This window comes from Eptatretus burgeri, chromosome 6, assembly GCF_056783735.1.
Source record: "Eptatretus burgeri isolate ZD-2024b chromosome 6, Ebu_testis_v1, whole genome shotgun sequence".
NCBI classification, from domain to species: domain Eukaryota; kingdom Metazoa; phylum Chordata; class Myxini; order Myxiniformes; family Myxinidae; genus Eptatretus; species Eptatretus burgeri.
Window position 1 is genome coordinate 108,619,385 of NC_140966.1, and position 23,067 is coordinate 108,642,451.

General features: G+C 43.8%; 1 protein-coding gene and 1 long non-coding RNA gene across 2 annotated transcripts; both read left to right on the plus strand.

Annotated features, from left to right (window-relative positions):
• The first annotated feature begins 174 nt into the window (after nucleotides 1-174).
• On the plus strand, nucleotides 175-21,329 carry TFPT (TCF3 fusion partner). Its single transcript, XM_085886668.1, has 4 exons — nucleotides 175-330; nucleotides 3,941-4,011; nucleotides 19,763-19,832; nucleotides 20,712-21,329. The coding sequence occupies exons 1-4, from the start codon at nucleotides 244-246 to the stop codon at nucleotides 20,898-20,900; spliced, it is 417 nt and encodes a 138-aa protein (XP_085742794.1). The 5' UTR covers nucleotides 175-243; the 3' UTR covers nucleotides 20,901-21,329.
• Nucleotides 13,870-18,899, plus strand: LOC147025571 (uncharacterized). The gene is made up of 2 exons (XR_015059578.1): nucleotides 13,870-14,099; nucleotides 17,466-18,899. It is a non-coding gene; the product is annotated as an uncharacterized LOC147025571 (long non-coding RNA).
• Nucleotides 21,330-23,067: the final 1,738 nt, after the last annotated feature.

Sequence of the window (23,067 nt, forward strand, 5' to 3'; positions counted from 1 at the left end):
TACAGTGTATAGCGGCCATGATGTTATAGTTCACGTTAAATATCAGTGAAAATCGCTCAGAAATATGAAGGTTTTTCGACTCTCAGTGTATTACATTGTGGCTTATTTTATGTCTTCCAGTAAAACGGGCTGGAAATATAATAACTGTCTGGGAAACGTTTCTCGATCTCAAGAAATATTGAAGAAGTCTTACAATTACAACTACAACTACAACCCCCACCAAGGAGCCGACGTGAGGTGGTTATGGCGGCGCCGAACGTGGCGCGGGATGAGGGTGTTGCTCGGCGGAGGAGCCGCGCTCTCCGCCGTCGGTGCACAGAGATCGAGACGGTGAGTGGACGATCCAAGGATTAATTTGTGTGGATACGAAGGTAATTAAAAACAACCGATTCGAGCACAACAATAACCGCTGCAGGTTCGAGTTCGGAACTTTCTCATAAATAGTTTGTTCAAACAATCTCCCCGAGTTCCTCCCCATCCCCCCCTCCTCCGCATCCCTACCTCCCTCCCTCTCTCCTCCTCCTCCGCATCCCTCCCTCTCTCCTCCTCCTCCGCATCCCTCCCTCTCTCCTCCTCCGCATCCCTCCCTCTCTCCTCCTCCTCCGCATCCCTCCCTCTCTCCTCCTCCTCCGCATCCCTCCCTCTCTCCTCCTCCTCCCCATCTCCCTCTCTCCTCCTCCTCCCCATCTCCCTCTCTCCTCCTCCTCCCCATCTCCCTCTCTCCTCCTCCTCCGCATCCCTCCCTCTCTCCTCCTCCTCCCCATCCCTCCCTCTCTCTCCCCTCCCGACACCTCCCTCTCTTTTCCTCCCCACCTCCCCAATTGCTTCATTTTCCGCTTCTATTCCCTCATTTGTCCGACTATTTCTTGTGGATCAGGCATTGAGTGGCGGAGGTATGTGTTCGACCGAGTGCCCTTCTCGTTGTACGTGTAATAGTCATGGCCAAAAATATTGGTACTGTTGCACTTTTTTCCCATAACTCTGTTTTCTCCAAAAATAAGTTGAAATTGACAATAGTATTTTGTCTCCACAATTCCATATTTCACTGTTAATGTTTCAGAACTTGATATTGTTGTGGGGCCGAGTGTCGGCGGCGAGCACGACCGCTAGGTGGAGCAGTAGAGTCGGCTCCACCGAACACCCGGAATCTAGATCGTGCTCTCGGAGAACTCTGAAAGGCACGGGTCCCTTACAGGACCGTGGTCGCCAATATTTTGACGGCATGAGGTAGGGTCCACTTGTCTTACTCCAATTTACCTTAGTACTCGCGCCGTCCAACTACCGGGGAAACCACACCCTCGGCCGACTCTGTCCGATCCGAGTCGCGGTAACGGCTCGGATCCGGCGTAACCGAGCGGAGTTACCAGAGCCGCCGGACCAAATGGATAATTTGCCGCTTCCCAATTTCCCAACACGCACCGTGCTGAACCAATGCAAGAAGCACAGAAACGAGCTGATGCATTCAACAAAATGGATATTTATTTACAATAGGCAGGGAGGGGAACACAGAAGAGCAGAGTTATCAGACTATAAGAAATGTAAATAATGTACAAGCAAAAGCACTTAACAATTCTACTTGACAAGACAGGCCTGCACACAGACACACACCCAAAGAAATGGACCCCGTAGGGTCTTTATTGAAGGTTCCCAGCTCAAGGGAAGATGAGCTGGAAACCAAAGCTATCTTGGACCTGTCCACCTCGTGTGGTCTTCGACGTCCTGGATCGGCGGGACTCGAACCCGCAACCACGATGCCACTCCAAGTATCCGGGACGGAGGATGAAGGGCGGACGCCAACCAGCGCGGACGAGGCAGCGAGCGCCAGCAGGCAAGGCCTTGGCGATCCGGGGCGATCCGGCAGACCAAAACCTACTACTCCCAGTCGGATCGTGCCGTACAATTATTCACTCCTTCTCCAGAGGGGAGGAGCCGCCTCCTCCGACCCGCTCTCTCTCACTGGACGGTTTTGACACTCAAATGCGCTAGTCACCCCCGTGATTGGCCAAAAGGGGTACCAAGTCCTCTGATTTTGGGGGGGGGGCGTGGTGGGCGTCACAGCGGACCACCCCTCAAACAGGAAGAGGAGTAATATTGTCCTGCGTTGGCTCTCATTGGCCTACCGACGGCAAACTCGCTCGCATCTCTCTGATTGGTCGAGAGAGACGCCAAGTCCTTCTTGAACTCCACCCACCGTGAACGTTGTGGCGTCAGGATGGAGCGAAGGTGTTGTTGTTGTAAGTGATGTAAAAATTTAAAAGAAAACCCTGACTATCAAAATAACTCTGCAGCGCATGAACATTTAATTCCCATTAGACACAGGGGATGGATTCCAACTAGAAACGCATACTTACCGATATAACTAATCTGTAGGGACTAGCTGTTGTGTGCAGTAAGCTTCCAAATTCGTAACAATATATCCTTTTAAATCAGAAAATATAAAATAAATGGCATTGATAAAATTATTGACACCCTCGACTTAATATTTGGAATCTCAGCCTTTGGACAAAATAACTGCAGTCGAGCGCTTCCTGTATCCATGAATGAGCTTCCTGCACCTCTCTACTGGCAGTTTGTCCCACTCGAGTTGTACAAACTGCTCCAGTTCTCCTAGATTTGAAGTGTGCCTTCTCCCAACTAATGTTTTCAGATCTCCCCACACGTGTTCGATGGGATTTAGATCTGGACTTGTTGCTCGCCATTTCAGAACAGTCCATTGTTTTGTGTTGAATCATTCTCGGGTGCTTTCTGAAGTGTGTTTGGGGTCGTTTTCCTGATACAAGAGCCATGACCTTCGACGGAGACCCAGCTTTCTGGCACTGGGTTGAACATTGTGCTCCAAAATGCTTCCTGGGTAATCTCCTGATTTCATGATGCCATGCACATATTCAAGGCACTCAGTGATAGAGGCAGCATCGCAACCCCAAAACATCACTGAACCTCCTCCATGTTTGACTGTAGGGAAGGTGTTCTTTTCTTTGAAGGCTTCATTTTGTTTTCTGTAAACATGGAGATGATGTGCTTCAGCACAAAGCTCTAATTTGATCTCATCTGTCCACAGGACATTCTCCCAGAAGGATTTTGGCTTGTTCAGGTGTATTTTGGCAAACTCCAATCGGGCTTTCTGATGTGTCTCTCTCAGCAGTGGGGTCCTCCTGGGTCTCCTACCTGAGAACCCCCTTTCATCGAGTTGGCGACGGATGGTGGGAGTTGAAACTGTTTTCCCTTGTGTTTGAAGATCAGCTTGAATCTGTTTAGCAGTTGATCGAGGTGCTTTCTCCACCATTCGAACAATCCTTCGCTGCAATCTTCGATCAAGCTATCTCTTGCAGCCACGTCCAGGGAGGCTGGCTACAGTGTCATGGGCCTTAAACTTCCTGATAACATTGCGTACGGTGGACACAGGAGCATCAAGGTCTCTGGAGATGGACTTTTAGCCTTGAGATTGTCCATGCTTGGCTACAATCTTGTGTTTGACCTTCTCAGACAATTCTCTGGTGTTCTTTCTTTTCTCCATGCTAATTGTGGTGCACACAGTGACACAAAACACCAGAATGACTCCTTTTCTCTATTCAAACTGGTTGAATGAGTAATTTTTATATTGCAGGCACCTGCAACTCACCACAGGTGAGTTCAAATACCAAAGTAAAGGAGAATCACCTGCGTGAAATCTAATTATTTCTCACAACTTCTAAAAGGTGCCAATAATATTGTCAGGGACATTTTAGGATTTCTGTGTGAAATAAGCTAAGATTTAGTAATTCTTTCAGCTTTTTTTTTTATTTTTTTTCCACTGCAAACCAAAGAATACATTTGTGGATATCTAAAGATTTTTACATTTCAACAATTTTCTGGAATAAATGTGCATTAGTTGAAAAAGGGTGTGAATATTGTTTGCCACGACTGTATTTGGTTGTTGGAGAGTTAACGGTGTTCTCTTCAGGTGAACAGACAGCTCTTGAATCGGGTTTACCAAGTGAAACGGATAACTCGACGCTTGCAACGTGAGCGCAGGTGAAGTACCCTTCCCTTTCACCTTGATGTTGCTAGTTTCTCCGCCGAAGTTGTGATCCCTGTCCAGACCTGTTTAAGGGCGATGGGCTTAATTGCACGTGTTGGGGGAGGGAGGGGCACGGGTTAATTTTGTCCTTATCAAGAACATCCTCTCTTCCACTGAAGCAGCACAGAATAGGGATTTGTTTTTTTTTTATCGCACGTGAAGCGAAGAGCAGGGTGAAGTAATTAGTTCTGATTGCAGATGTCGGTCGATTGTCGATTTCTTTGTTTTGAATTGAACACTGGAGAACACAAACCTGCTAGAGTACTTTGGCTCTGACATTGTCAAAATGTATGAAATCTCACCCTGCACACAGAGGAGTGGGATAAAAAAAATTTGGTCTTTGTCTTGTCTCTCCTGTCGGACAAACAAAATTGAAAATCATTCCAAACAGGAAACTTACTGTTTTTAGGGATATAAAGGACACAAACAACACGCACGAAGAACTAATGTAACGTGTAAAAGACAGTGCGTTAACATTGTTAAACTTCCGGAAAATTTTTTTCTTTTTTATTTGAACAGCTTTTAAAATCTTTATTTTATTTCAACCTGGCTTCCAAAACCAGTTGCCGACTGAGAATCCTCCGTTGTGCACAGTCCTTCCTCGGCCCACCTGAGCTCCTGACCGCATACAAAGCTTTCGTCCGCAGCTTGATGGAGTACTGCTCTCCCCTTTGGGCTGGTGATCCTTCCTCCCACCTTTCTGGGCTTCACGCTGTGGAAACCAAGGCATTTAGGATCATTGGCATCTCTTGCAGTGAAGCTGAGTCTTTGGGTCTCTCACCGTCTTCTACCGTCTCCTCTCCGGTCTCGCCCGCCCCCCTGCTGTGTCTGCAATTTGTCCCCACCATATTTCCGCAGGGTGCTCAAGGTCCGCCAACCTCCCCCTTCTGGTGAAACTACCAAAATCACGAATTGCTGCTCACCTTCACTCACTCATTACTCTTCTTTCCGCCTTTGGAATAAACTCCCTCACTCTGTTCAATCCCATTCATCCCTCCAGGCTTTCAAAACAGTTCACCACCACCTCTTATCGTCCCCCATCCAAATCTTCGATCTTTTCTTCCCCCGTTAATCCACCCCAAACCCACCTCCTTCAAATTCCTTTCTTTCCTTCCTGAAAGTCCCTCTAATGTCCATCTTGTGTACCCCGTGTCTTTCGCCCCATTCCTCTTCCTTCCACAGATCTCCTAGTGTCTGTTCTCCACTGTTTTGCCCTTCCCACTCCCGCCCCTCTTGTCTCATGTCCCCCTTCCTTTGTGTTGTGTGTTTGCTCTCATACGAGCCTCGACAAGGTATACAAATTTTTTTTTTTTTTTTTTTTTTAAATAGAGATGTATACCTGAATGCTGTAGAACACAAATCGCCTTAATATTTTAATAATTTAATATGGCAATGCCGTAAATTTGTCATGTTTAACACCCCTCACCACATGTATTAAGCATTTTTCAGTTTTGGTTGTACATGAGAGTTCACCAGATGCTTTGGTCCTTTTTCACTTTTGGCCACAATCCATGGTGAAACAAATAAAAGCTTAGTTAGGGCATATATCCACTTCTACCATTCACCTGTAAAACAGAGACACAATGTTACTCCACTGATATCATGTAGTTGAGGCAAAAATGTTGGCCAGCTTCTAAAGCGAATCACCTTCGCAAACAAACTCGACATATTAAGACGATACTTGAGAAATGATCACATTTTGTCCAATTTTGAAGGTTTTTCTCGATTTTGATCTAATAAATGCATCTAAACGCTAAAATGTTCTTAAATGATTTACAATCCCACAATTAATTGAAAAAGTTCTTTCATTTATGTTTCTCAGACATGTGGAAAAAAGTTATGACTTATTTAAATTTTCGCTGACGTTCGTGCCGAAATCCAAGATGGCCGCCGAATGGACCCTTCGCGCCACTTTTTTTTTTTCTTGGGAACATATCAAATCTATTAAGACACCCTTGGCAGTTTAAAAAAACCCGGTGTCAGTAAATCCCAGAGAGGGGTGCATGGGAACCCCTAATTCCTCCGCAACTATAAGGGCAAACGAAGAATCCTGAATATGGTGTCTTCTTCGTCTTCTTCTTTCGGCTGCTTCCGTTAGGGGTCGGCACAGCGGATCAACTGTCTCCATTTGGCTCTATCCTCCACATCTTCCATTGACACTCCAACCGCCTGCAAGTCCGCCCTCACCGCATCCATGAACCTCTTCTTTGGCCTTCCTCTTCTCCTCCTGCCTGGCGGCTCCATCCTCAGCATCCTTCTCCCGATATACTCCGCTTCCCTCCTGTGCACATGTCCAAACCATCTCAATCTCGCCTCTCTCACTTTGTCTCCAAACCGTCCTACCTGCGCTGTCCCTCTCATCTACTCATTTCTTATCCCATCAATCCTCGTCACTCCCAACAAGAATCGCAGCATCTTTCACTCTGCCACCTCCAGCTCCGCTTCCTGTCTTTTTGTTAGCGCCACTGCCTCCAAACCATACAACATAGCTGGTCTCACTACCGTCTTATATACTTTCCCCTTAACTCTTGCAGCTACCCTTCTGTCACAAATCACTCCTGCAACTCTTCTCTACCCACTCCATCCTGCCTGCACTCTCTTTTCACTTCTCCACCACACTCTCTGTTACTTTGGACAGTTGATCCCAAGTATTTAAACGTTGATTGTTGATCCCAAGATCCCAAGATTAAAAAAAATCCACCTTCCCCACCTCAACTCCTTGCAACTGCACCATACCACCACCCTCCCTCTCATTTACACACATGTACTCCGTCTTACTCCTACTGACTATCATTCCCCTTCTCTCCAGTATGTACCTCCACCTCTCAAGGCTCGCCTCAGCCTGCTCCTACTCTCTCTACAGATCATGATGTCATCCGCGAACATCATAGTCCATGGAGACCAAGGCATTTAGGATCATTGGCATCTCTTGCAGTGAAGCTGAGTCTTTGGGTCTCTCACCGTCTTCTACCGTCTCCTCTCCGGTCTCGCCCACCCCCCTGCTGTGTCTGCGAATTGTACCCACCATATTTCCGCAGTGTGCTCAAGGTCCGCCAACCTCCCCCTTCTGGTGAAACTACCAATATCACGAATCACTGCTCACCTTCACTCATTCATTACTCTTCTTTCTGCCTTTGGAATAAACTCCCTCACTCTGTTCAATCCCATTCATCCAGTCTGATCTCGTCCGTCAACCTGTCCATCACCATTGCAAACAGGAAAGGGCTCAGAGTTGATCCTTGGTGCAATCCCACTTTAACCTTAAACCGGTCCGTCATTCCTACCGCACACCTCACCGCTGTCACACTGTTCTCATACATATCCTGCACGATCCTCACATACTTCTCCATCACTCCCGACTTCCTCATACAATACCACAACTCCTCTCTTGGCACCCTATCATAAGCTTTCTCTAAATCCACAAACACACAATGTAACTCCTTCTGGCCTTCCCTATACTTCTCCATCAACATTCTCAAAGCAAACATCGCATCAGTGGTGCTCTTTCCTGGCATAAACTCGTATTGCTGCTCACAGATCATCACTTCTCCTCTCAACTGAGCTTCCACTACTCTTTCCCAAAACTTCATGGTGTGGCTTAACAACTTTATCCCTCTGTAATTTCCACAGCTCTGTACATCACCCTTCTTCTTGAAAATCGGAACCAGTACATTTGATCTTCACTCCTCCGGCATTCTCTCACTTTCCAAGACTTTATTAAACAATCTGGTTAACAACCGCACTACCATCTCTCCTAAGCACTTCCATGCCTCCACTGGTATATCATCTGGGCCAACCGCCTTTCCACTTTTCATCCTCTTCAAAGCAGTCCTCACTTCATCCTCACTGATCCACCCCACTTCCTGAATCACTATCTCCACCTGTTCCAACCTTGTCTCTGTCTCTGTCTCTGTGTCTGTCTCTGTGTGTCTCTCTCTCTCATTTTCTTCATTCATCAGCTCCTCGAAGTACTCCATCCACCTTCTCAACACACTCTCCTCGCTCGTCAGCACATTCCCATATTACGTCCTTTATCACCCGAACCTGCAGCACATCCTTCCCAGCTTGGTCCCTCTGCCTTGCCAATCGGTATAAATCTTTTTCCCCTTCCTTTGTATCCAACTTCTCATATAGCTCGTCATATGTGTTTTTCTTAGCCTTTGCCACCAATCTCTTTGCCTTTCGCCGCCACTCCTTGTACTCCTGCCTACTTTCTTCATCTCTCTGACTATCCCACTTCTTTTTTGCCAACCCATTCTTCCTTATACTTTCCTGTACTTCCTCGTTCCACCACCAAGTCTCCTTATCTTCCTTCCTCTGTCCAGATGTCACACCAAGTACCTTCCTCGCTATCTCCCTCACCACTTCTGCTGTAGTTGCCCAATCATCCCACCCATCTTTACCACCGTCCAACACCTGTCTCGCCTCCTCCCTAAATTCCACGCAACAGTCTTCCTCCTTCAGCTTCCACCATCTGGTCCTTGGTTCAGCCCTCACTCTCTTCCTCAACCTCACCTCTAAAATCATCCTACAGACCACCAATCGATGCTGTCGAGCTATACTCTCCCCTGCCACCACCTTACAGTCTCTAATCTCTTTCAGGTTGCATCTCCTGCTTAAGATGTAATCCACCTGTGTGCACTTTCCTCCACTCTTGTACATCACCCTGTGTTCCTCCTTCTTGAAATACGTATTTACCACTGCCATTTCCATTCTTTTTGCAAACTCTACCACCATTTGCCCTTCCACATTTCTCTTGTTGAGACTGCACCTACCCATCACCTCCTCATCCTCTTTATTCCCTTCCCCAACATGCCCATTGAAATCTGCTCCAATCACCACTCTTTCATCCTTGGATACACTCTCCACCACTTCATTGAAATCACTCCAGAAATCTTCTTTATACTCCGTCTCACACCCCATATGCGGTGCATATGCACTGATGACATTCATCATCACCCCTTCAATTTCCAACTTCACACTCATCACTCGGTCAGACACTCTCCTTACCTCCAATACCCTCTTGATATAATCTTCCTTCAGGATTACCCTGACACCATTTCTCCTCCCATCCACACCATGGTAGAACAGTTTGAAACCACCTCTCATGCTTCGAGCCTTGCTCCCCATCCACTTGGTCTCTTGTACACACAGTATGTCCACCTTTCTTCTCTCCATCATATCAGCCAACTCTCGCCCTTTGCCAGTCATCGTCCCAACATTCAGAGTTCCAACTCTCACCTCCACACTTCCACTCTTCCCCCTCTCCCACTGCCTCCGGACACGCCTTCCCCGTTTCCTTCTCCTCCTTCGCCCAGCAGTAGCACAATTTCCACTGGTACCCTGCTGACCACCGGTACCGGTGGCGGTCGTTGGTAACCCGGGCCTCGACCGGTCTGGTATGGAAATTCGTTTTGTTGTCCGCATAATGATTTGGCATAGGATTTGGTGAAACAGACACAATGTTACTCCACTGACATGTAGTAGAGGCAAAAATGTTGGCCAGCTTCTAAAGCGAATCAACTTCGCTAACAAACTTGACATATTAAGACGATACTTGAGAAATGATCACATTTTGTCCAATTTTGAAGGTTTTTCTCGATTTTGATCTAATAAATGGCATCTAAATGCTAAAATAATGTTCTTGTATGATTTACAATCCCACAATTAATTGAAAAAGTTCTTTCATTTATGTTTCTCGGACATGTGGTAAAAAAGTTATGACTTATTTAAATTTTCGCTGGCGTTCGTGACGAAATCCAAGATGGCCGCCGAATGGACCCTTCGAGCCACTTTTTTTCTTGGGAACATATCAAATCTATTAATAGACACCCTTGGCAGTTTAAAAAAACCCGGTGTCATTAAATCCCAGATGGGGTGCATGGGAACCCCTAATTCCTCCCCAACTATAAGGGCAAACTACCAAACCTGAATATGGTGTCGTAGCCGACATAATTCTCAATCCATCCCAAGTCCTGAAGGTCATGGTTGGGTCCTGAATGAAGAAGGGCAACTTGTCATTCAATGGATGAAGGGCCCACCTGCCCCAGATGTTGTGCTTGAGTTTGTCAGGCAAATGCTCACGAGTATGCAGTCATCCTGATTGTCAGATCATGGCAAATTGGCTTAAATGCACAGAGATGTGCAAGCTACAAACATGTGACAATATGAAAAGTGACTCAGAGTTTACCATGGAACAGGACAGTTCAGATGAGGAGGATGCCAGTGATTTAAGAATAGTGTACTGGTACTTATAGTAAGGAAATTAAAGGTTTATAATTATAACAAGTAACTTATAAATATTCGACAGAACTAGAATGTTACTAATGGTGTTATTGGAAATTAGATAGAAGTAGATAATGTGACATGGTGGTGGTGGTTGCCTTTTGTAGTGCATCTCAAGGAAATCAGGACCTTTATCTTTATTGTGTCAAACTGTGTGGTATATAATGCTACATTTTTCACCAAGGCCTATATAACAATACAATGCTGTTTAAAGTTGTATATATGTTACAGTATTAACTCATTTAAAATGCTTGAAGCATTTTTGAAATGATGAATGGATTACAAAGATAATCCCCAAAGTATGCATGATACTAGTGTTGGGGCGTTCCATGTCAAGTGTACTCATTTTTCAGCGAAATTTTGAAACATCGTCTCAGATTTCACTTTTTATTTTTTATTTTTTATTTTTCTTACAGCGCGTGCACTGTAGACAATTGCACCAAGTTTGAAATGTCACCGTTGTCTACCACGTCTCCGGTGTCCGGTGTCCCCTGTCCCCCCCCCCCCCCCCACGTGCCTCAAGACAGCCAATGACAGCCGTCCGGTACATGCAGTGCGTAACCTCGACGGAGATAGTGAGAATTGACGGAAATACCTGAGTATTTCAATGGAATTTGTGAAACTAATGTGTTGTGTATATGTGTATATATATATATATATATATATATATATATATATATATATATATATATATATATATGTATGTGAAAACCATTTAATTTATTGATGGGAGAAAAAAAAACCAAGAAACGCGCCCTCTCATGTATGAATGAACGAAAGACGTCATTTCCGCCCACCATCGCATTTCGCGCCGAAAGACGTCATTTCCGCCCACCATTGCATTTCGCACCGAAAGACGTCATTTCCGCCCACCATTGCATTTCGCACCGAAAGACGTCATTTCCGCCCACCATCGCATTTCGCGCTGATCGCCGAATGCTGAAAGCTAAGTTCTTCTGATGCTATCATTCTTTTGCGGCCCCCTGCCACGTTGTATCGAATGATTTCATTCCTTCAGTTGTATATAAAGGTGCTTATCACAATAATAACAAGATTTTTACATTTCAAATATTAAGTTCGCTTTTTAATTGTTTTTCAACTGAAAAAGCATAACTTGTATATTTTAACATTAGTGTACTCATTTGCTTCACCACACGCGCTGTATTGAAGGATTTCACTTGTTTTGTGCAAGTGTTTGTGTCCACGGTAAAACATTGTGTCAATTTTCAGGCCTCGGGCCCATTTTAGCCCCCCCCCAAAGAAAAATTTGGGCACCCCTGGTTGACCCACAATCTTCCAGTGGCCATATCACAGGTTGTAGTGGTCCGATTTGGATGATCTTGGTATCAAAATGCTCATAAAAGCGAGATCTTTCGAATCGCGTAAAGTAAAATCACTCAAACAGTAATTCAAAAAGTTTTATAGTTTTGGGTGCCCTTTGACCTTGGGGCCCCCACCCTCCCCCCCCAGCCAAACCGATGATCCCGATATTTTTTTTTTTTTTTTTTTTTTTTTTTTCATGTGAGAATACCCCTTCATATACTCCAACACCTCAGCATAAATTAAAATGGGATCTCAATGGTTTTATTGTTCGGGGTGCACATATCACTAATTCTTGATTTGACATTGGGCGACGTTTGCCGTCATCGGTCCAATGACGTCACCTGCTGGCAGGCGACTTTATGTCTGTAATTGACAATCATCATCTCTGGACTATTTTGAATATATATATATATATATTGTTACGAATCTACCGCCCGCCCAGCGTGCGAACGACCGCTTTAGTCAATGGCAGCCGCACGCCCACCGGACGAGCAATTCAGTCGCGACTTCCTGGAACAACGCCAGAAACCAGTCATGGGTGGGTTGTTAACCCCACCACGGCCTAGTCCGTAATCTACCCGCGCGCGACAGGGTCATTCGCCAAATATCGATATACCTAAGTATTCACGCGGGTAACCTAACGAGAGACCGTACCTCGGCGAAGGCCTGCTTGGACGCGTACCGCTTAAGTGGTTCGTTCCGTTCTGGGATAACCGACCGGGGTATTCTCGCCAGACCCGATTCTTTTATCGGTATTCAAAAAACCAACTACCATTCCGAAATGCAATACGGCGATTCAATTTGGGGAAAAGGGGCACGACAAATGGGTTAACATTCACACAAGGACATTTATTATTTACACACGTACACAGTAATGCAATTGATGGGGAGGAGGGGGGGGGAGGAAGAAAAGGGAGAAGACATGAGCAAGGTAAAAATACTACAACCGTCTATGGGTATTATTTACAATCACTTAAGCAGGTTTTACTTATGGGACTCGGCGCCACAACATTCACTCAAAAGAAAAGCAAGAAAGACCCCCTCATAGACAAGGGAGTTGGACTGGGCCCGTGGGCCTTTATAACGTGTGGCTTTGGTGACCGAAAGGGCCCCACGAGACCGTTGCAGGTTACCTGCACCCTCGTGGTGCCTTGATTGGGCGAGTCGCGACGTCCCGTTCCCACGGCAGCTGACGTAGCCGCAGTTGAGCTTGGGCCTTCCGCGTGGCAGGCAAGCTCTCTCCGGCTCTCCCCACATGAACGCGCAGGTTCGCGTGACAGAGCAGGGCTGCGCCTTCAGCCCACATCTCCTTCGTGATGCCCGGACCTCCACCGACTGATTGGTCCAAGCTCCCGACACTGACACGAGCCCAGACCTCCACACAGCTCCAGCAGCAGCAGCAGCAGCAGCAGCAGCAGCAGCAGCAGCTCCCCCTTGCGATTCTCCTCAGCACAAGCAGCAGCACAACAGCAACAACCGCAACAACAACCGCAACTCTCTACGCTGCGTCCCTCGCGTCTTTTTTATTTCCCACGCTCCGCCTCTCCCCTCTCGCCCCGCCCTCCTTCCACCTCCTGCGGGAAACTTCCAGAAGGGGGGCGTTTCCCTCGTAGGTCAGGGTTTTTTCGAAGCAATCATCCTAGCGCCTCTCTCTTCTCACTCCACTCATCTCTCCCCCGTCCCGAAGCGCGGGAAAGCAAGAGGAAAAATCAGTGCTTTATCAGAACGCCTTCTTCTTTCTCCATGGCAGAGACGGTTAGGATGCGGAGAGGGTTGTAGCGTGGGTGTGGAGAAGGTGATTGGGGGTGTGGTTGTTGTAATGGTGGCGTGATTGGCGTTGGGTGGTGGTCATGAGGGTGGTGTGGTTGGTGGTGAGGTGATCACGGTTGTTCCAGAATAACGATAGCAAAAGAATAAAGGCTAACTCAAAGATCACAGCCCTGTCAACACGAATAAAAACCATTAAACAACGGTGGGGAAATCTAACTGAACACGGATTTATCGGCATAACTGAACTAAGGACCTTTATGGTGTTCTGCGAATTTCCACGGCCATAAAATATTTGTGTATGTATGTATATATATATATATATATATATATATATATATATATATATATATATATATATATATATATATATGTATATATATACATATATATATATGTATATATATATATATATATATATATATATATATATATATATATATATATATATATATATATAGCATCATTTGCGAAAAATTATTCTGCCTATTGTGTCTATTGATTTTTAACTGTAAATTTTTTGTATAACCATCATCGAATTAAGTTATAAATGGGATAATAATCTCATTTTTTATCCCCCACCGTGTGGCGGAAGGGGGATATTGTTGTCACCCAGGTCGTCCGGCTGTCCGTCCGTCCATCCGTCCAGGCGTCAACATTTATAGCTGTGAGTGCGATAACTCATAAACTGTTCGCCATATCGATTTGAAATTTGGGTCACACATGTACCACCTGAAAAGGAAGAACTCTATTGATTTTGGGCGTGGCTGGATCCAAGATGGCCGACTGGGGCGGCCATCTTTAAAAAAATTTTTTTGTAATAAATGGAAAACCGCTTATCTGATTTCAATTATTTTTGGTTACTACATTCCTCACCCCTGGGGAACTTTTTCGAGATGATGACCAAATGGTGTCTTGTTTCCAATTCACCTCCCTCATTATCTGGAATATGTATGACCTTTTTCATTCAATGGTGGGGGATTCCCCATCTCTGATGGTATATTTATTGCATATTTTGCAGTAAGCATGGCGACTGAAGATCGAAAGAAGTTCCGAAAATACTGTTGCTATCCGTTCAGCTGCCTTAAAACGAAACAACGAAAAGATCTTCACAATGTGTCAAATGATATGTTGATGAAATTTTCTTCATGGGTGAAAAAAGATGACAGACTTTGTACTTCGTGCAGAAAAAAACTTTCTCAGTTGTCACCAGAGCGTATTGAAGAATCATCTTAGACCAGTTCGAAATTATAATCAGAAGGCATTGCAGAATCTATTTCGACAGATGATGACGAGGAGGTTTTTGAGCGAGAAGCAGAAGTTGACCTATTAAACCATTCGTTATCGATGATAAGCGAAAGCCCATTCGACAAACGATAGGCGGAAAGGAACCCAGGGTACGTTCCTGAAAAGCGAAGTAAAGTGGAAGATTCTGTGCGAAAGAAATTAGAACTAGTTGCTGGGCCAAGCACTGCGGAGAAAACACTAAATACAGCGTCAAAATGTGATGAAAACTGCATGCCAGAGGTGATCAAAAGCCTGAAAGAAAAATATGTTGTTCAGAGCAAATACGTATACTGACAATATTTGCTTGGAATATGAGCATCAGAGGGATGATGAGTGAATTCAGTTGCTCCCAAAGAATGGCTGTACAAGCCAAAAATTTAGAGAAAGAAAATGGAATGCGATAGTCTCCAAATCCCAAACAGGGTAAAATATTGCTTGACGAAGTGAAATCCGCTATAACCGAAGTGATGAAGTCAGCCGAATAATGCTGGGAAAAAGGACTGTGTGGTGGTCATGAATGAACATGGAAAAGACAAAATTCAAAAGTGCCTGGTACTAAACAATCAAGGAACTGTTTCAGAAATTCAAAGAGAAGAACCCTGGCTTGAAAGTTGGATTCGCGAAGTTCGCCATGCTCCGTCCCTCGGAGTGTGTCCTGGCCGGTTCAGGCGATACACACAGTGTATGTACGATACATCAAAATGTGAAACTCATGATGTTTGGTTCCAAAATGCCACAAATAGCCGAACTTCCTCGCTATCATCATGTGATAGCACGCATAGTTTGTAACCCAGCACAACCGGCATGTTATTTCAGAACTTGTGAAAGTTGCCCATCAATTGAAGACTTCAAAACCGAGCAACTGAGTGCTTATGAACTTGAGGATATTGATGAAATTCAGTTTAAATGGTGGACATCCACCGGCAGATCTGAACTGGGCTCCATGGTCCTGCCTTTGGAAGAATTCATTAATCAATTCTGTGAACGCGCGGTGAAATTAGTGGGACATGTCTTCATTGCCAAGGCCCAATCTCAGTTTCTGAAAAATAAGAAAGACTAAATCGGTGAAGCAGAATTTGTCATTATTGGAGACTTCTCAGAGAACTATTTGTTTGTCGTACAGGATGCTGCCCAAGGATTCCGTTGGAACTGCTCTCAAGCGACAATTCACTCCTGGTTTTACTATTTCAAATCGGACGATGGCAAATTAAACCGCGATTCGTTCACGATTATATCAGAATGCAATACTCACGACGTTGTCTCAGTCCACCTCTTCCAAAGAATGCTCATTGAACACTTGAAATCTAGCTTTGGAAATGTAAAGAAACTTCACTATTTCTCAGACGGTTGCGCTGGCCAATATATGAATTGCAAAGCCTTCATAAACCTATGTCGTCACAAATCAGAGTATGGTATTGACGCAGAATGGCATTTTTTTGCCACAAGTCATGGCAAGGTCCCTTCAGATGGCGTGGGAGGTACAGTCAAACGAGAAGCAACATATGAGAGCCTGCGTAGACCTTACGACAGTCAAATTATTTCTCCAAAAGATCTTTTCGACTTTGCTGAAAATTGTTTGAATGAAATGAAGTTCGGTTACGGGACCCAAGAGACGTATGACTAGGAAGAACGAAATCTGGAAGAAAGGTTAAAAACGGCCAAAACCAAAGCTGGAACTCAAAAACGTCATGCTTTCATCCTTATTTCTGAAACTGCTCTTCAAGTACGCGAATTCAGCCTTAGCGAGGAACACCGTATCGAGTCGGCTATTTCAAAATCTACTCCAACTTTTAACGGCAAACTCTCAGGTTATGTCACAGTGCACTGTGATGGAAAATGGTGGCTTGCCTGCATCATGGAAGCCTTTCAGGACACTCATGAAGTGTAAGTGAATTTTCTTCATCCAAACGGGCCCACAAATAGTTTCTTTTTTCCTGACATTGAAGATCACTGCATTTTAGACATTTCTGATATACTTCTTTCCGTAGAACCTACACAATCAGTAAAAAAGAAACACAGCTGTCAAATAAAACATTGGTTGGCAAAAAATCTTGACTATAATATTCTAGGAAAAACTCTTACTCTAACAAGTATCGCTTCCAGTTCCTGCATGTGCATGTGGAAAATGTATGTACAATATACTGATTAGGGTGCATCAAACGGCCCCTTTTTTTTGCGAAAGTTTGAAAAACATAAAGGAAATAGGACAGATGTGTTCGAATACATGAAAAAACATTTCTCTCTTTTTTTTTTTCCAGCATTTTCGGTCATCATCTTGGGGGTCCACATCGGGTTCAAAGTTCAGGCACACAGCTCCTGTGCATTTTTCAGAATAAGTGTTATTTTTCATTGTATAGTGATCAAAACTTGTGTCTGGTGGTGAAATAATTCTGACATATTAATGTACTGCTCCTTTGGTGATGTTTGTAACACGGTTGGCTTGTAATTTGTTGGCACAGTTTCCCGGAAAATGGTATTTTTTTTTCCTGGAAATTGTGTTTTCCCGGAGAATTTGACACGTGGCAGATCATGATTGTAAAAGTTTGGACGATTTTCCGAGATGATTTGACTTCTGGTGATAATTATTGCAGACTTCTGAGTGATGAGTGCAGAAACACTGCCTGCATTATCAGTTCTAGTGGTTAGTTAAAAGGACTAGAGTGATGCTGGCACGCTCTCGTACTTTGTCCTTCGTACTGGCATGAATAGGCGAAACCTCACTATTACTAATCATTATATCTTTCAGAAAGGAATCTCACATGGAAACTAGGCGAAACGGCGCAGTCTTCGGACTCAGAGGAAAGATTGTTGCAGAGGACGCGGATATCACAGGGACGAGATTACCAACAAAGGAACAAGTCATCCGATGATTCAAGTATCATCAGGACCTTGCATGCAATCACAATTACACAAAAGCTGCTATCGCTAAAATAGTACTTGGAAAATTAAAACCTTTTTTATGAAAAAGGTCGTATCCCAATGATCGCACCTAAAAGTGCGTCTGACAAAATAATTAAATTAGTTAGTACCAATGCTACAAGAAATACCGAAATTGAGATGCTCATCTGGAACTGGAAAGGATAGATAAGAAATTAGAACATTTGAAAACAACATTCGTTTTATGGCCGAAAAATGTAGAGCAACTGATTATGAATGAAGAGGATAAAGCCTTCCTACAATCTATGATGAGTGACCGTGTGGCGAGTTTCGGATGTAAGGACAAATTTTAAAGAAGAAGACAGAGATATGAATACACATAATTCTGGGTAAAAAAGCCGTGAATTTGACAGAACCGAGGCATTTGTTACTATTTTGTTTTGTTTTTCTGGAAAAATCACCAGTTTCCCGCTTCTCCGGCAAATTTCCCGGAAAATTTGATTGGCTCTATATCACTGGAACATCACCAAAGGAGCAGTACTTCGATATGTCAGAATTATTTCACCACCAGATACAAGTTTTGATCACTATACAGTGAACAAGGACAAATGTGTCCAAGAGCCGCGTCCTAAAGGCAATAACAACTTCCGATATTTTGTCACGTGCCTTAATGAAGCCAATAGTGAGACCCGTCATGGAGGCTCCTGTTCATGATGAGAAAATCATGTATTTACGAAATTACAACACATTAAATGGAATAATCTTTAAATAATAACGTAAACTTAAAAGCAAATGTCCGAATATATTTATAAGTTGATGATAGACGCTCTCAAAAGGCACCCTCAATGTGAGGATGTGTACAGGTGTTTAGTATTTAAGGAGATCCGGATCCTGTATATAATAGAGCCGAGTCCTAAAGGTTTTTTCTTCAGAAGAAGAAGAACAACAACGCGGAGCTCTCTTAGAGCCACGTTCGCTACGCGAGATGCGGCTAAAAATAACGCTTATTCTGAAAAATGCGCAGGAGCTGCGTGCCTGAACTTTGACCCCGATGTGGACCCCCAAGATGATGACCGAAAATTCTGAAGAAAAAAAAAGAAATGTTTTTTTTCATGTGTTCGAACACATCTGTCCGATCGCCGTTATGTTTTTCAAACTTTCGCAAAAAGGTGGGTGTTTGATGCACCCTAATACTGATGTAGTGTATTGGAAATCTTGTGTTCAAATATTGTGCTATGTATTGTGGCGTATTGTGTGTCCAGCACCCAAGTCCCCAAACAATAAAACCATCATCACACTTGAACCCATTGAGATCCCATTTTCATTTCTGCTGAGGTGTTGGAGTATATGAAGGGGTATTCTCACACGAAAAATCGGGACCATCGGTTTGGCTGGGGAGCGGGGGCCCAAGGTCAAAGGGCGCCCCAAACTAGAACTTTTTGAATCACTGTTTCGGAGTGATTTTACTTTACGCGATTCGAAAGATCTCGCTTTTACGAGCATTTTGATACCAGGATCAGCCAAATCGGACCACTACAACCTGTGATATGGCATCTGGAAGATTGTGGGGCACCCGGGGGCGCCCAAATTTGGGGGCCCCCTAAAATGGGCCCACAGGTCTAAAAGTTGGTATTTTGAGTTTTTTTCACCCAAGTGAATAAATGACCAACATATGGGGAGAAAATGAGGTATTAGTGTCGGGAGGGTGTGTACACTTGACATGGAATGCCCCTGTTTATACATTTAGTATAGTGATATATGAATCTAATAATCACAAAAGAGTATCTTATAAAACATAGTTTAGCTATATTATAAAGATTTTAAGAAAACAATTCCAGGACTCGGAAAAAAAAATCAGTTATTTTCCTTCATTTTTGTCATTCTAGGGGTAGTGATAAAGATTGGTGTGTTCTGGCACTAAGCTACCACATAGAAAAGTCTACATGGACTTTTTGGACTACTCAGATGGATAGCTATCTAAAATGCATTATAAAGTCTGGTGCCTCCTGATGGCAGTCGTGAGCCAAATTTGAGGTCTGGGCTCAGGACTATATGGAAAGATCGGAGTGCAAACCGTAAATGTGTCATGTGAAGAGAGCCAGTTTTGTTGAGAAATGGAAGGAAGACCTGCTCCGTGATGGAAGTTAATTTTTCCTTCTATTTCAGGTTTTTAATGACTCGTTTGGAAGCTTTAAAGGACAATTTCCACAACATTGAAATGACTCCATTGTATGAGGTACGGCGACCCGTTATTGGTTTGGTGTGGGCCACGGCGACCCGTTATTGGTTTGGTGTGGGCCACGGCGACCCGTTCTCGGTTTGGTGTGGGCCACGGTTGAAAAAAAAATACTGCATAATAAAATTCACCATTTTAATTACTATTTTTACAAATGTAAATACTATGATCTATGTGTAATCGTCTCTGTGTAATTTCTCTTTGTTTGCTTGTACTCCAAGCTTTGGTGACGTCACATGCAAACCCTCCATTCTGTACAATTGTAGAGTGACAAACTGCACCTTTGTTTTCTACATGTAATCTGAGGTTTAATTTGGAAAGTGTGGCCTGTTCGCCTTCACATACGTTTTGAACCATTCTCAGTCCGCCCTGTCACAAACTTCTATAATTGCTTACATCACGGCCTGTGCTCAGTCCGACTGAGGTGTGGACAGAAGAGCTCGTCTGACCGCTCGGCATTGATCTCAAAGGGTTACACTCCTTGGCACAGCCTGGGGTTGTGGTGCGAACGAGGTACAAATGTTCCCATCTGACACCTGTGGTGCATGATGCGGGGAACCCAGGTTCAAATCTCGTTTGCATTTGTCTTCAAGTACAGCGCTCTGATGTCTCGTGTCTTTGTCTGCGTGATTTATGTACAATCTTCTGTGCTAGGTTATGTAAAAGGCTGTCGAGTGAAACATGCCCTTTACCTTACAGGAATGTGCAGGTAAATACAAAACCGGTCCTGAGGGAAGGAATAATGATTTTTAGGGGCAAGAAGGAAAAAAGAAAAAGTTTCATTCTGAATGAAAAATGTGTTTCAACTAAATGATTATGAAACAAGCTGTAAATAACTTTGTTTCCATCATCATGGCTAACAATATGTCTTCACACCAGGAGGAAATCTCGCCCTCATCGGCCACTCCTGTCGTGGTGTTTTCGGAAGAACTGAAAGAAATTCCTGCGGCCATGGATTGTGCCTTGGGACCAATGCAGGATGCCTTGCAGGAGCCGGCTGTGGTCGCACCTTCTGACAGAAAGAACAAGCGAAAAGAGAATGTTCGAAGTCGTCCTTCCGACTTCTGAGAGATACTCGTTCATTGTCCTTATGAGGCGAGAACTGTTTGTGGTGGCCGCTTGAAACATACCTACCTTGATCACGTGCCATCGGCCAGACAGTGAGGTGAGAATTTTGTCGGCCCCTCGAATCGGACTTACCGTGATTACGTACCATCATCCAGACAACGAGGTGAGAACTCTGTGGCGGACGTTCAAATTTGACCAGCCATGATCACGTGCCATTGTCCAGACTAAATCAATAAACAATCAGCATTTTGTTGTGCACAGGACATGCTTAAAATGGTTCTCCCAGACTTGTACAAATGGATTTCACTCGTAAGTCATCGATCAGGCAGATGTGAAAATGCTTCTTCTTTATCGAACGACCTTCATCCAGGAATGTTGAGGGCATTTATTGTGAACGGTAAATGAAAAATAAATGATATGTCCAGTTGATTTCATGTGTGTAAATTAATTATCTTCCACTTCCTTGTTCTTCCTCATCGGCATGTGTAATCCGTTTCTACCGGTGGTTGTGTACCCTGCATTGTGGACCATCGGGTTCCCAGTCGACCTCCGACATAGCCGCTAATAAGCACACACACAGATTGGTGTGGTAATGTCATCGCCCTGGGTTGAAAGGGTGGGTGCTGATAAAGGTTAGGGGTTACGCCCAATACATGCTGTAATAAACACCTCTGTAACCTACTCTACCTCGACCTACAGCAATTTATAATCATCCTTGTCTGACCCGTTTGTGCATTTTAAACGTTTGATCCAAGATGATGGAGCGAATAAACCAGGTAAGGTTTTCGACTATCACCCACAGTGGAAATGTACCCCAAATTTATCACGTGATTCATCCCCCACAATGCAATCATGAAATTAATCATGTGATTCATCCCCCACAATGCCATCATTAAATTAATCACGTGATTCATCCCCCACAATGCCATCATTAAATTAATCACGTGTGATTCATCCCCGACAATGCCATCATTAAATTAATCACGTGATTCATCCCCCACAATGCAATCATGAAATTAATCATGTGATTCATCCCCCACAATGCCATCATTAAATTAATCACGTGATTCATCTCCCACAATGCCATCATTAAATTAATCACGTGATTCATCCCCGACAATGCCATCATTAAATTAATCACGTGATTCATCCCTCACAATGCCATCATTAAATTAATCACGTGATTCATCCCTCACAATGCTATCATTAAATTAATCACGTGATTCATCCCCCACAATGCCATCATTAAATTAATCATGCGATTCATCCCCCACAATGCCATCATTAAATTAATCACGTGATTCATCCCCCACAATGCCATCATGAAATTAATCACATGATTCATCCCTCACAATGCCATCATTAAATTAATCACGTGATTCATCCCCACAATGCGATCATTAAATTAATCACATGATTCATCCCCCACAATGCCATCATGAAATTTATCACGTGATTCATCCCCCACAATGCGATCATTAAATTAATCACGTGATTCATCCCCCACAATGCCATCATTAAATTAATCACGTGATTCATCCCCCACAATGCCATCATTAAATTAATCACGTGATTCATCCCCCACAATGCCATCATTAAATTAATCACGTGATTCATCCCCCACAATGCCATCATTAAATTAATCACGTGATTCATCCCCCAACAATGTCATCATTAAATTAATCACGTGATTCATCCCCGACAATGTCATCATTAAATTAATCATGTGATTCATCCCCGACAATGTCATCATTAAATTAATCATGTGATTCATCCTTGACAATGTCATGTCGCAAAGTTTAATCGCATATGAAATAAACATTGCCGATAATATGCCATGTTGCCTGCTCTTGTGTGTACACGTCATGTGGTACATCGGTTTGAGGTCCACGCAAATGTTATAACTTTTTTTTTGAAACGTCTGTTTTTCACCAGATTTACTTTGATTCCATGTTTCCCTGGCAGACGCTATGGATAGGCAGTGCCTCTGGAGGACAGCGCGTGAGGTCGAGCAGTGAATTTGTTAAATCGTATAGCTCAATGAAGCTGGTTAATTATGGCACGTTCCTAAATTTTTTGTTCACTCAATATAATTCTCCAAACAGGAGAAAAAGATAAGTTTAATGCTTTGGAAATTTCACATTTTTTTGTGTATGTAGGAAGTAGG

What these genes read in the sequence shown, in the direction of transcription:
- TFPT (XM_085886668.1), top strand. Translation starts at nt 244, where the DNA reads ATGGCGGCGCCGAACGTGGCGCGGGATGAGGGTGTTGCTCGGCGGAGG. An exon ending in GGTGCACAGAGATCGAGACG is followed by an intron (nt 331 to 3,940) that starts GTGAGTGGACGA and finishes TGTTCTCTTCAG; the next exon opens with GTGAACAGACAGCTCTTGAA. An exon ending in CGCTTGCAACGTGAGCGCAG is followed by an intron (nt 4,012 to 19,762) that starts GTGAAGTACCCT and finishes CTTCTATTTCAG; the next exon opens with GTTTTTAATGACTCGTTTGG.